The sequence below is a fragment of the Arvicanthis niloticus genome, chromosome 13 (assembly GCF_011762505.2).
Source record: "Arvicanthis niloticus isolate mArvNil1 chromosome 13, mArvNil1.pat.X, whole genome shotgun sequence".
Classification (NCBI taxonomy): domain Eukaryota; kingdom Metazoa; phylum Chordata; class Mammalia; order Rodentia; family Muridae; genus Arvicanthis; species Arvicanthis niloticus.
The window spans coordinates 56,462,662-56,477,077 of NC_047670.1; the positions used below are offsets into that span (position 1 = coordinate 56,462,662).

General features: G+C 45.2%; 1 protein-coding gene across 1 annotated transcript; it reads left to right on the top strand.

Moving 5' to 3' along the window:
* Positions 1 to 328: 328 nt before the first annotated feature.
* Positions 329 to 8,559, top strand: Rbx1 (ring-box 1). Its single transcript, XM_034517200.2, has 5 exons — positions 329 to 483; positions 2,260 to 2,338; positions 4,740 to 4,810; positions 7,131 to 7,216; positions 8,384 to 8,559. Exons 1-5 carry the CDS (start codon positions 406 to 408, stop codon positions 8,394 to 8,396), a joined length of 327 nt encoding a protein of 108 aa, XP_034373091.1. The 5' UTR covers positions 329 to 405; the 3' UTR covers positions 8,397 to 8,559.
* The last annotated feature ends 5,857 nt before the right edge of the window (positions 8,560 to 14,416 follow it).

Here is a 14,416-nt window from a genome sequence, read left to right on the forward strand (position 1 = left end):
CTCGGGGTCAGCGCTGTGAGTCTGGACCAGGTATAAATCCTGGGGCAGAAAAAGGAAGCAGCCGCCGCCCCAGATGAAGGGGATTTAGGCCACAGGGCTTCCCAGAACGTGAGCAGCAAGGAGACCTCACACACATTCCCACCGGTTGGCTCCCTTCGCTCGGCCCCGCCCGGCCCCGCCCGACCCCGCCTCAATCACTCCAGCCTCCTCCCCCAGCGGAGAGCGATGGGGGAAGAACCTCCGCCTGCGCCTTTAAGGGGCGTGACCGCAGCCTCCGCCCCTTCTACCCGCGCGCGCCAATAAGGGGAGGGGTGCGGGAGGAGGAGCCTGGCGTGCGGGGCAGGCGGCGGAAAGTGAGCCGATGCGCAGGCGCACTAGTCGCGCGACAGACAGTGTGTTTCCAAAATGGCGGCAGCGATGGATGTGGATACCCCCAGCGGCACCAACAGCGGCGCGGGCAAGAAGCGCTTTGAAGTTAAAAAGGTTGGGTCTCGCCAGCGCCTTCCTCAAGGAAGCTAGGGAGGCGCGGATGTGGCTGGCAGGCCCGAGGAAGAGCTAGGCGCGGGGGAAAGGTCTTCATTTCAGGGCGTTCCTAGGACCGGGTACCACGATAGGAAGCCGGGGGGCGGGCCTTGGGTTGATCGGCATGATGGTGGCCCACTATCTGGGGCCATATTAAGTTTCGCTGGGGGAAGCTGTGGGGCCAATCGCAGAGCAGCTTACTGGAATACGCTAGGTTGACTTCGATGCGGGAGCCAAGCGCTTGAGCTGTCACTGAAGTGACTGAAAGGTGGGGGAAGGACAGGGTGGGGTGGGTGCGATGGAGACTCGTGAAGAGACTGCGGCGGGTGGAGGATGGGGCAGTGTGGAGGAAACCCGGGAACGTGCGATGACACCGCAGAGGAGCTCTGCTGGTGTTCGTGCTCCGCCCCTTCCTGGATCCTAGAATCTATTGACTCCGAAGGACCTGGTGTGGGCCCTCGATTGTATGACGGCCTCCATTAGCCTCTGAACCCACAGTCAAGTGTAAAGCTTGGTTCTTCTGAGATGTCTACTAGTTGTCACATTGCTTCTGCCACTCCAATGGTTCTCTAATGTCCGTGTACACTTCTAACACAAAATGGTAATTAAAAAGTCTGGTGGGCTTTGTTTTAAAAGCAAGCCCGGAACTTGTGTCATTTAAGAAGGTGGAGTACTAATTGTTAATGACCTGGGAACAGAAAAACAAAAATATGAAACGTCCTTTCCTTTTGTATGCTATTCCTCCCTCATAGTTTGCTAGCTAGCACTTTAAGAGAAAAGTGTTGGTTCCTACCTAAGATTACATAAATCTGCTCAAAATGAAGATCTTGAAGTGGGGAAAGGGTTTTTCTTTTTATGTATTATTTTTGGATCGTGTCACTGAGAACACTCTCCACCCCCTAGCCTCCCCCCACCCCTTTTTTTTGTCATCTCATTATGGCCACTGCTGCTCAGTTACAGCCCGCAGCCATATTGAAGAATAGCAGAAGTAATGTAAAATTTACCAAACTCTTACACTTGAATTTGAGAAGACAAACCAAAGTAGTCCTTGAAAGGGATCTCCTGCCTAACATAAGAAGTCTTAGATGGACTTACTAGAACTGACAAAGTAATAGTTTGGACATAAGAACATTGAGAACAGCAGTTTATTTGGTAAGAGGAAAAGAACATTGCAGTGGATGCTACTTTACTTGCAGTGCTCTTGTAAGGTTTAAGTGATGACCTCATTCTGTGTACTGACACTGGGTAGGTAACTTGCTATCCAGCTTATCCTATGATTATCCACTTAGTGATCCATTTATTATCTTAGTTCAGTCTGTTCACATCCCTGCCTCCGAGTCCAAAACTGTGTGGAGAGCAAATACTTGGGCAGATTTTGAATTCTTCCACAACTGTCAGGGAAAGCTGCACAATAGCTCAAGGTTGTATTTATTTAAAGCTAAAACGAGTGTTCAAAAAATAGTTATAATATCCTCACGTTGGTTTGGCTAACTAAATTATCTTACATTATAGACAAAAAAAATTAAAAGCCATGTTCATATACTCCATCTTTTGAGGAATAAGGAAGTGTACATGTGGGCTGTTGTTAGCCTGTGATATAGTACAAATAGTATAATCCAAAAATCATTCTTTGGTAGGCCCCGTGGCCAGGGAGTTGGTAACTGAAGCTGCCAGCTGAGATCCTAATGCACCTCTTATGTTACAAGGAAAATGCATCGTTCCCTCTTCTCCTTGCAGTGGAATGCAGTAGCGCTCTGGGCCTGGGACATCGTGGTTGATAACTGTGCCATCTGCAGGAACCACATTATGGATCTTTGTAAGTAACTAGGGGTGGGTGGGAAGACGTTCAGGAAGTTCAGAAGTGGTGGTCCTCCGATATGCCCAGTTGTCGTCCTTAGCGGTGAATACCAAGTAGGTCAGGACTCTTAGGTACTTATGCATCTCATCCATTGGTGTGTGTGAAGTAGATTGTTTTGTTGTTTTTGGAGACTGGGTTTTTCTGTGTAGCCCTGGCTATACTGGAACTCACTATGCAGACCAGGCTGGCCTTAAACTAGAGATGCACCTGCCTCTGCCTCCTGAGTTAAAGTTTCTTAAAATGATGTCTTGGAAGCATATCTCGCTCTCAGGATGAATTACTCATTGTAAATTAGGCAAGATTTCATTTAGAATGAGGTGTAGGTAGAGTTACTTTTTATTTCCATCTTAGACACAAAGGCAAAAATAGTGAAAGAAAACAACCTTTGAATGTAGATGTGGTGTTACTCACCTGTAATCTCAGCATTTGGGAGGCAGTGGCAGGAGTATTGCGGCAAATTATAGGCCAGCCAGGGCTAAAGTTTGAACTACTATACTCTTATCTAAGCTAGTTTTTGTTATTAAGCTAGTTTTTGTTGGTCAAGATTACAGTCATAGATTGGAGAGATGGTTCAGGAGGTAAGACTATTGGCTGCCCTTCCAGGGGACCCAGGTTCAGTTCCCAGCTACACATGTAGGCTTCCTATAACCATAGTCTTATCACTTCAGTCCCCTGGGGATTCAGTGTCCTCTTTTGACCTCTAAGGGCACCAGGCACACTCTAGTGTAGGCAGCACACCATACGTACTAGGTAAATAAGTGAATACGTAATAAAGTAAATTTGCCGCCAGCCCTATATATTCTCAAGTTTTACATTCTCAGGTTCAAACAGCTTAGTGTGCATGCCTGTTAAAAATGTGTACCACGTTTACACATGCAACCAGAGGCTCTCAGCAGGTCTCTCAGATACTCCTGGGGACTTAACTATAGCATCCCTTTATGTCATCTAATCGTGGATCTCAGTTTTATCCACATTATTTAGTACCCTGACATGTTGTCTAGTACATAATAAAACTGCACTCAGTATTTGCTAGATGAATAACAAAAACCAAAGAGTGGAACAGTCTGTGATCACTGCAGCTAGGAAAGCATGAATCCGGTCTTGTGTGAGAAAATACTTGTGACATGTGCTGGTAGTCCACAGCGTCTCAGAGTTTCTTTGAACTTTGACCTTTTCATTTTTGTACTACAGTGAGAACAGATCAGCAGTGACCATGTTTAATATAGATGGGGGGAGCCATCACTGAAACACAGCAGTTTAAGCATGAGTGGAGTCTCTGGTGGATGTGTACCAGTCTCTGTCCCTTGTGTTTTCTCAAGTTGTACCCAGAGAACATCTTACTTCCTTGGAGCTTCCATCTGAAAATAGTGGAAGACATTACAATGCTCAGGTTCCTTCTTACCCCCCTTCCTTAACACAGTGTGTCCCAGGTAGGAAAGAGTGTACTCCCTAGGGACAACAAAGCAGAAGTGTGTTTTTCCATTAGATACTTTATGTCATAAATATGGTGTGGTTTGTTTTGGGTTTTTTTGTTGTTGATGGTGGGTTTTGTTTGTTTTTTGAGATGGCCTTATAGGTAGGCTGGCCTAGAACTCTGTATGCTGTCCATAGTGACTGCAAATTCATGACTCTTCTGCGTCTGCTTCCCTCATAATATGTTCAAAATGTCACATGAGGTAAAACATTGAACTTCTATAACAAAAACTTGTGACAGATCTGAGTGTAATGGTTTACACTTGGGATCTCAGTACTTGGGAGGTGGAGGCAGGAGGATGAGTAGTTCAGTGTCATCCTTGGAGACAAAGCAAATTCAAGGCAGCCTGACCCTGCCTCAAAACAAACAAAGCAATCATGCTGGTGAGATGGTTCCTTCTGCCCCTGCCTCTGAAGTGCTGGGAAAACAAACATGTGCCACTGTGTGGATCTTGATTTGGGTACTTGAGTTTGGGGTGATAATTTTCTTGGTTTTGTTTGAGACAGAGTCTCACTGTACAGTCCAGACTCGCCTGGAAGTCTTTCCAAAACTTGTTTTTCAGAAGGGTCTTTATTTGGTTGCCAATTTCAATAATACTTTGTAAATTCATTGCCAATTTCCCTGCTCTGCACATGAAAATTGAAAATTACTAGGGGGAGCATGTGAGTAACCCTAGCTAGCCTCAGACCCACAGAGATTATTGAAATTATCCTGCCTCTGCCTCCTGAATGCTGGGATTATAGGTTTGACCCACCACACAACCGTCTTCATCTTTTCCCATCCACTTGAAACAGCCAATGGCCAGTTAACCACTTGAGGATGTTGTTGGCCAGGTTGGAAGCCTCTGCCCCCAGGTCAGTGATGTTCTTACCCTTGTTCCCACAGGCATTGAATGTCAGGCCAACCAGGCGTCAGCTACTTCCGAAGAGTGTACGGTTGCATGGGGAGTCTGTAACGTAAGAAGCCGTCTTTACCTCGTCTTTACCTCGGAGTGGCTTGTGCATGCACTGCTGCTTTTCCTGCTTTGCCCGTATTGAGAGTTATTAGGGGAAATGAGGAGCCCACCTTTCTCCCAATAGGTGTACAGACAGTAAAAGCAGATTTAAGTCCTCGTAGTAGTTACCTTTAACTGGATAAACAGTAGTCCTTAAAAGAAAGACTAATTTTAATTAGCAATTAAGCTAAGTGGACCCTTCCTAAACAATGTCTTCAGTATTCAGCCACCTTCAGGGATTGTCTTCAAGAAAATTCAGTGAGGGGTCAGCAGTTACGGGCATACACTGCTCTTCCAAAGAACCCACATCCAGTTCCCAGAAGCCATAGTAGCATAGCAAGCCTCTCCCAGCCACCTGTGATTCAAGTTCCATGGCCCTTCCTAGTGCCCAGTGCTTTCCTTGTGGCCTGTGGCTCTCTTCCTGCCCGATCCTCCTTCTCCATCAGACCCTTTGGCCACTTCACAGCCACATTAGCCAGAGGATGACATCAAACATTGATGGGGATAGAGGAGATACTCTGGGTGCTCCTCCCTCATTACTTTGAGACTAAAGGTAGCAGTCTTCTGTATGAAGGGAAAGGGGTGAACCTGCTGAAGTGCTTCATTGGGCAAAGGTGCTTAGTGTCAAGCCTGACAACCAGAGCTCAATCTCTGCAAGCCCCACAGAAGAGAGACCGGGTATCACAGGGTGTCCTCTGACCTCCACGAGTGCCCTGTGAGTGCCCCGCATACTTGTGCCCACAAAAACCACAAATAAATGTAACTTAAAAATTTCATGCCGGGCGGTGGTGGCACACGCCTTTAATCCCAGCACTTGGGAGGCAGAGGCAGGTGGATTTCTGAGTTTGAGGCCAGCCTGGGCTACACAGAGAAACAAAAAAAAATTTTTTTTTATTGTTTAGACACTTTGTAGCTCTACCTGACCTGGAACTTACAGAGATCTGCCTTTATCTGTCTTCAGGTCCTAGGATTAAAGGCCTGTGCCAATACTCCTGGCTTTCATCTAAATTTAAGAATTTTTGAACCAGGTATGGTGGTACATACCTAATCCCAGCTTTCTGGAGGCAGAAATGGGTGGATTCCCAAGTTCAAGGCCAGCCTGGTCTACACAGCAAGTTCCAGGTCACAGACCTACACAAAGAAACCCTGTCTCGAAAAAAAAAAAAAAAAAAGTTTTTTTTAATGAAAAGTATGGATGAAGATGAATTTATTCCAATAGCTTGCCATAAAGGAGAGCCTGGGCATGCTGTGCCAGAAGCCTTTATACTAGGCTAGAGTGCTAATTTTGAGTCTTGTATGATCCAACTCTATGAATTAGACAAGTCATTTGTCCGGGGTTCCATTTCCTGTCTGTAAAGTACAGATAGTAATATCTGTCTTGCCGGCCTGGCAGGGTTGCAGTGGGCTTGCGTGAGGCAATAGGTGTCAACATCTATAAACTTGGGCACTGTAAATGTGCTGTGGTAAAACTGTACCATCTGCTAAATACACTCTTTGCTGCATTTTAAATTAAAAGGAAGATGCACCTGCACCAAAACCTCATTCACAGGCACCTTGCCCTTGAGCACGTGTTTCTCTGAGGTTATCTCCAGGTTCTGTAGGATGCTTGGCAGGGAGATGAGAGCCAAAGACAGGTGCCTTTCCTGTCTTTGGATGAGCTCTCCCCAGTACCTAGACATGGCAAGAAGAGTCTCAGCTTCTGCCTTTTGGAAATCCAGAGGGGTTTGTTTGTTTTTGGTTTTTCGAGACAGGGTTTCTCTGTATAGCCCTGGCTGTCCTGGAACTCTGCAGACCAGGCTGGCCTCGAACTCAGAAATCCACCTGCTTCTGCCTCCCAAGTGCTGGGATTAAAGTCGTGCGCCACCACTGCCCGGCTTGTTGCCTTGTTTCTTAAAAAAACAGGGTCTCAAGTCTGAAAGGATAGAATCTTCTAGAAGTTGTTGTTGAGAAAGGATAGCTATCTTTTCTCACATTTCAGGGCCTCCTTTCTCAGGGAAGTAGAAGCATCCTGTTAACAGTTGAATAGCACCAGGATGCACATTCCCTTAAAGAGGCAGGACCTCACTGTCAGAATGTAGTCCTGTGCTCCCTGAGTCAGTTCTTAGCAATAAAGGTATGTCACTTGTTCTTGTTGGAAATACCCTTGTATTTCCATAAGAAGGGTTCCTAGATGTCATGTGGCATGCTGCCCTCTAAGCTGTTGTCCCGTACCCCACTGCACAGTTCATGACTGGTGTTGTCCATAGGTGGCTGCATTGCCATGTAACTCTCTTCTCTTTCAGCATGCTTTTCATTTCCACTGCATCTCTCGATGGCTCAAAACGAGGCAGGTGTGTCCGCTGGACAACAGAGAGTGGGAATTCCAAAAGTAGGTGTTTCTTCTCTGTTTGGGGTTCTAAGTCTGGGTTTTCTGGTTACTATCATTCTACTGGCCTCAAGCTGAAAGCAGTTGGAGTGGTGGGACATCACCTCCAAGCCCCACCCCACCCCTTTACTTTTTTGAAACAAAGTCTATCTGTAACCCTGGCTGTCTTGGAACTTGCTCTGTAGACTAGACATGCCTCAAGAGATTTGCCTGCTTCTGCCTGCTGAATACTGGGGTTGAAAAGATAAACAGGAATTAGCTAGCATTTCACAGGCTGTTTTTTTCAACCTGCTCAGTCTAGCAGAGCAGAAGATATGGGAGTCAGAAATGATTGGTGGAGTGTTTCCAGGGCTAGCGTATGAAGCTCAGTGGTAGAATACTTTCCAGGCCTGTGTAAAGACCTGGGTTCAGTCCTAGACCCACCAAAATGAATCAGTGAATGTCCATGACCCAGCCTGGTAAGTCCATGATTGTCCACCTGTTACTTACTGTCTTTGGGTGTGGAGGGATTGTCAAATGGTGTTGGGGTGTCTTGGTATAGGGGTGACTGCCCTAGGGCTCTGGGGTTCCTCTTGCCTTTGCCTTCCCAGAGCAGCAGTCATGGATGTACCCACAACTGTTTGGTCGGCGGTTGTTTTTGTTTGTTTTTTCTCTCAAGATAAAAATTGATTACCACCCTGCTGCTTTAGCCTTCCAAGCCCAGTGCCTCAAGTGACAAATCCCTTTAGCTTAGCTCAGCTGATTGTGATATCAAATTTACAACTAATCAATTACATTTTTATTATTAAGCAAAGCTCAGTAATGTATGCCTTTTATCTTAACTGAGTTTGAGCCGGGCAGTGGTGGCACATGCCTTTAATCCCAGCACTTGGGAGGCAGAGGCAATTGAATTTCTGAGTTCAAGGCCAGCCTGGTCTACAGAGTGAGTTCCAGGACAGCCAGAGCTATACAGAGAAACCCTGTCTCGAAAAACAAAAACAAACAAACAAACAACAACAACAACAACAAAAAAGAACTGAGTTTGAGGTCAGTCTGGTGTACAGAGTGAGTCCAGGATAGCTGAAGATACACAGAGAAACCCTGTCTAAAAATCAAAAAAAATGTGTGTTTAACAGGTTTTATGGTTTTACTCTCCAGCATTCTAATGAGGTGAATTATTTTGTCTTTCAGGTATGGGCATTAAGAAAGACTCTCCCGTAAAACGTACCCATTTGTTCCTTGTTTAGTGACTTCCTGTTAATTATAGATTAGATAGAACCATGGTTCCTTTTCTTTCTTTTCTCTTTGGAGTTTGGTGTTCCTGCAGCCATATTGTATTTTGTGTCAAATAAAGCCTTTAAGTTGGAGGTGATTGCTGTTTCATGTATGTGAAAAGAGTGATCTGAGAAGGAGCCTCTTCAGAGCCAGGAAGCCAGCCTCAGAAAGTGCACTGTTCTTGAGGAGAACACACTTGTCCTATGGGTTCATCTACACGGGGTCACAAGGAACCTGTTAAAGCCTGGAAGTTCGGATCACTGGCACCTGGAAACGCCTCAGACTCTGTCTTCCTTCTGAGGTAGCACCAGGCAGGAATGAGGAAGGACATGGCAGCCTTGGACCAGCGAGGTCTGCTCTGGGCTTTCATCTGAGGGAGTCCAAGATCGAGGGAATGGCATAAGTGGGCACAGAAAGGCTTGTAAGCTCTAAACACTACAGGGGAGTGTTAATTGTGAGTGACCTGGCATCTCTAGAACAAAACTTGACAAAAAAACATACTGTGTAATCTTGACTGGCAACACAGTGATCTTAAAGTCTACTTGAAAACTGTGGACAGTTTGAGTATATATATGCCTATGATCCCAGGTACTTGGGAATTAGATAAAAGGATCCTTTGAATCCAGGAGACCTTGTTTCTAAAACATGGTAGTCTAGGGGGCGCTGTAGCTCAGCTGTAAGGCCTTGAGTTCAATTGCTGGCATAAATTAAAAAAAAAAAGTTGAAATTGAATTAACAAGAGCTCAAGTTTCCTTTAAACCTGCTGGCCAGGGAAGGAGCAGCCATCCTCATGCTGATTCCGTGGCTGTAGTCTACTGAGACGTTTCTGCTGTTATGGTTTTCATGTAGTTAACGATCCTACTACAAAGGTCCTGAAATCCTTCAGGGGAGTTTTCCTTTTTCTGGTGCCACTCCAGGTGAAAGCAATGGCCAGATAAAGCAGGTCTGAGACTCCAACTGTCTTCACTTGTGAGGCAAAAATGTGAAACAATGCTGTCATTATTCTTGTTTTCAAAGTTAATTTTAATAAAGATATTTATGTTAATGGCTTCTTTATGTCATTTTCTAGATTGCATTTCTGTCCTTTAGAAAATACTTTTGAGCTGGGCAGTGGTGGCGCACGCCTTTAATCCCAGCACTTGGGAGGCAGAGGCAGGCAGATTTCTGAGTTCGAGGCCAGCCTGGTCTAACAGAGTGAGTTCCAGGACAGCCAGGGCTACACAGAGAAACCCTGTCTTGAAAAACCAAAAAAAAAAAAAAATTTTGTTCTTTTTACGGGTAGTAGTTTAGAGGCTTTGGATATAAGTGTGCATGTGGAAGTTGCTGCTGGCTCTTAAGTTAGTCTCTATGTTTTCAATACAAGGTCTCTTCACTGAATATGGAGCTCACCAGTTGGTTAGACTGCCTGGGATCCTTCTGCCTCTGCCTCCCACCACCTTACCTGGCTATGTGGGTGCTGAAGATGCAGCTCCAGTTTGGAAGGGATGCTTTACTGATTGTCATCTCTGCAGCTTCAGCTTCCTCAGTTTGATAGAGTTGTATCTTTACTGTAGTATTCTGTCCTCTGAGCAAAGTGGCCACCATTTCCCTCAGGTCACTAGTGCCTACCTGCAAGACACCTGTTGACATTCCCTCAGAGAAGTGGTTCCAGCCATGCCTGCCAGCCATTCCTATACAGTTCGCTGATTTTTGTGGCCTCTGCATCTCTTCTATATGAGATGCCTAACTGAAAGCTGGAAGCAGGCGTCCTTGCTGTGTGGAGAACTTTCGGTCTGGTCATAAGCTCACCAGTTTCCCAAACTGAATCTGGGTAGAATTGCCTTTTGATCTGCCATTAGGACCTTGAGAGTGTTGGGGTAGATGTTTGTGTCTCTCCAGGAAAGAATTCTCCCAAAAAAAGATAACTGGGCTCACAGTTTTTAGGATCTTACTGTTTGGTTATTTGGGGGTTTTTTGTTACTTGTTTTTTAACAGTCTCACTATGTAGCCTAGGCTGGCCTGGAACTTACAATGTTGCTAGCCTCAAACTCATACAGATTTATTTTATTTTATTTTATTTTTTACTGTTAGAATTCTAAAAGGGATAATGGAGACCAGGAGTTGTGCAAACCTCTAGTATTGAATAAGGACTGCCGCCTTCACCATAGATCTATCTATTCAATACCTTTCCAGTTGGCATCCAAGCTGCATAAATAATTTCCTGGGTAAACATGTTGCTTGTTATTCCCCAAGTGACAGATACATTTGGAACATGCTCCTGTCTCAAAAACAACTGGAATGGAGAGATGACCAAACAAATTACAATTTTAAAAAATTTTTTTAAGTCCCAGCCCTTGGGATTAAGAAGCAAGAAGGTCAGAAGTTAGAGGTCCTTTTTTGCTACATACTAAGTTAAGGCCAAGCTACATATTACCCTGTATTTAAAAACAAGAAATTTGGGTTTGGAGAGGTGGCTCAATGGTTAAGAGCACTGACAACTCTTCCAGAGAGGTCCCGAGTTCAATTTGCAGCAGCCACATGGTGGCTCACAACCATCTGTAATAGGATCCAGTGACCTTCTGGTGTGTCTGAACATCTACAGACTGATAATTTGTTCAACCATGGAGACCTAGAACTAAATTAAAGCCCCTGGCCAGATTTCATAGACTGCTAGAGGAACTTGCTAAGAAGATGAGTAAGTGAATAGCTGAATATACTGATTGTGTAGAGATTCAGAAGGCCTGGGTCTGAACTTGATCTCAAGGTACCCAGCCTTCTCTGCCACCTGGCATCGGTGCCTAGAGACTTCTGCATCTGCCTTCTGCCATTTCCTTACGTGGCCTGGGAGACCTGGTCTTTCTATGTGGCCACAGCAGTGCCCTGGATCACATGGGCCTCTCCATCTCTCAAATGCTGGAATTATAGGCACTGTCCAACACGGTTGGCTCCTGCTGGCTCCTGCCCTTCAGTGATTCTGAACTACCTATAGGCTAGGCAAACACTCTGCCACTGGATTTATATTCCCAGTGAAGCCACCCACCCTTTTAATTTTCACCTTTTATGCTGAGACAGGGTCTCAGGTTATCCAGCCTCCCCTTGAGCTCGCCAAGGTAGGCCTTGAATTTGTTACCCACTCTCCTCAGCCACCATGAGGAGTTCATGTACCCTGTATCACCATAGGCAGCAACTCAGTCTCTCAGCATTCTGAAGGCAGAGACAGGTGGATCTCTGTGAAGCCAAGGCCAACCTGGTCTACTTGATACTCTGTCTCAAAACTACAAATAAATGAACAAAAATAACAGGGACTGAAGAGATGGCTTGGTAGTTAAAAGTCCAAATACACTCAGAGGACACAGGTTTGATGGCCAGCACTCACACAATGGCTCACAATCATATATCTCTCTCCAGTTCCAGGGATCTACCTGAAGCCCTCTGTTGGACACATGGACACATGTGATGCACATAAATAAGTCAAACATAAAATAATAACAATAATAATGATGACAATGAGCAACATTCAACTCTGAACAAAACCAAAATGAGCTGATTATAATCCCAGCACTCTGGAGCCTGAGGCAGGGTTGACTGCAAGATGGCTGCCAGCACCAAGCTAGACAACCTGAGCTGGATGTTAATGGGGATCTGCTAGTTGTCCTTTATCTTGACACATGTGCCACTGGCACAGTGCTCCCCCTCAGTAACACCACGATTTAGAAAAACTAAAACAATTTTTTTTTTTTTTTTTTTTTTTTTTTTTTTTTGGCTTTTCGAGACAGGGTTTCTCTGTATAGCCTTTGGCTGTCCTGAAATCACTCGGTAGACCAGACTGGCCTCGAACTCAGAAATCCGCCTGCCTCTGCCTCCCAAGTGCTGGGATTAAAGGCGTGTGCCACCACCGCCCAGCTTGTTTTTGTTTTTCAAGACAGGGTTTCTCTGTGTAGTCCTGGCTGTCCTGGAACTCACTCTGTAGACCAGGCTGGCCTTGAACTCAGAAATCCGCCTGCCTCTGCCTCCCAAGTGCTGGGATTAAAGGCGTGGGCCACCACTGCCCAACAACAATTTTTAATTATAAAAATAACCCCTAAGTATCAATAAAGGACTGAGGTCAAGTGACCTACCTACAGTCACACAATCCTCCATGGTAGGTCTGGACTTTTAGACTGAGGTTTATCTACTTCCAAGATTTCCCATTTTCACCAGCGGTGGTAGCAAGAGTGAATCACGGGGGATGACTTCGGTAAAGCCCTCTGCAAACAGTTACAAGCTACACAAAGGTCAAGCCTCCTTATTAATCAAGAGCTTGGCCAATCCGCCAACCCCCAGTTTAACGAAGCGCCTTATTATTGTTGACTTGGACACTCAACTCTGACCTTCTCTATATTAAGAACCGGAGCTCTAAAAAACAAAGCAGAGATAGAACAAGCTGAAAACAACAGCAGTTGGCAGTGGTCCTCACTGCTTCGCTCTGTAGCTTCTCCCCTAAGGAAACTGAAAGGGAATGTCTGGTTACAGGCAAACTAAAATCTACTCTGGATTGAAAATGATGCCGCTTCAGGAGGTAAAGGGTGTGCTGAGGAGGAGTCAGAACAAATTTGAGACTAAATTGACCTACATGAGACCAGTCTCTAAAAAACAAAAGATAAGAGACAGACAACACTGGATGGAGTTGCCTAAAGGATTAAAAGGGGTGGCTGCAGCCGGACTGTGGTGGCGCACGCCTTTAATCCCAATGCTCCAGAGGCAGAGGCTAGTCTGGTGTGCAGATCAAGTTCTAGGATAGTCGGGGGGGGGGGGGGGGGGGGGGGAGGGAAACAACAATAACAACAAAAGCAACGGCTGTTCTTGCCAAAACCTAGGTTTGATTCCTGGCACATGCGCAGTGTAGCTCAAAACCTATCTTCAACCCTAGTTCCAGGAAACTCTTAAATTTCCAGAAGAAGATTCCCTTCCTTCCTTCCTTCCTTTCTTCCTTCCTTCCTTCCTTCCTTCCTTCCTTCCTTCCTTTCTCTCTCTCTCTCCCTTTCTTTTTTTTTCAAGACATGCTTGTCTCATTAAAATGTTATTGTATTTTTATTATTGTGCATGTGAGCGCAGAGGCTCAGGAGCCACAGCGTGAACAAGGAGGTCAGAGGACAACTTTGAGGAGTCAGTTCACAACTCCTCACCTTGTTGAGGCCGCTCTCTCTTGTTTCTCACCCTCACAGAAAAAAATCACAAACAAACAAGCAAACATCTCACACTCACGAAAATAAATAAGTAAATAAGCAAATATATTAAAATAAATAAAATCTGAGCTGGTCTTTTCTGTCTTATTACTGCTAAGAATGGAATTCATAGTATCATCCATATAGTTTATGTTATTAATAAAAGAATCTAATGTTTTTAGTTTTGAGACTGGATCTCACTATGTAGATCAGATTGGTCTCTATCTCACAGAATTTGCCGGCTTCTGCAGGGGTTAAAGGTATGAACCAGAGCTAAGAGATGGCTCCATGTTAAAGATACAGAGTGCTCTTCCAAAGAATCTGGATTAAATTCCCAGCTCCTACATCAGGTGGCTCTCATCTTCAGCTGCCAGCATCCATGCACACATACACATAATTAAAGGTAAATCTATAAAAATAAAATAAAGGTGCACGCCATCATGCCCTGCTTTAGCCCTAGCTGTTCTGGAGCTCACTACAAAACCAGGCTGGCCTTGAACTCATAGAGGTCAGCCCGCCTCTGCCTCCAAATCGACGTTGTTTTTTATTTTATTTTAAAAATTACACATATGCATTTTGTATGTGCCTGTATGCGTGTGTCCTTGTGCAAATGTCATGGTGTGCATGCAGATGTCAGAGGACAACATAGAGAACTGAATTCTCCTCCTCCATATCTGGTCCGAGGGATGGAACTCAGATCTCTATCCCTAGGTCCAGTTCACAGAGAACGCGTCCATCACTCCACCTGAAGTGTCTGGACAAGGCG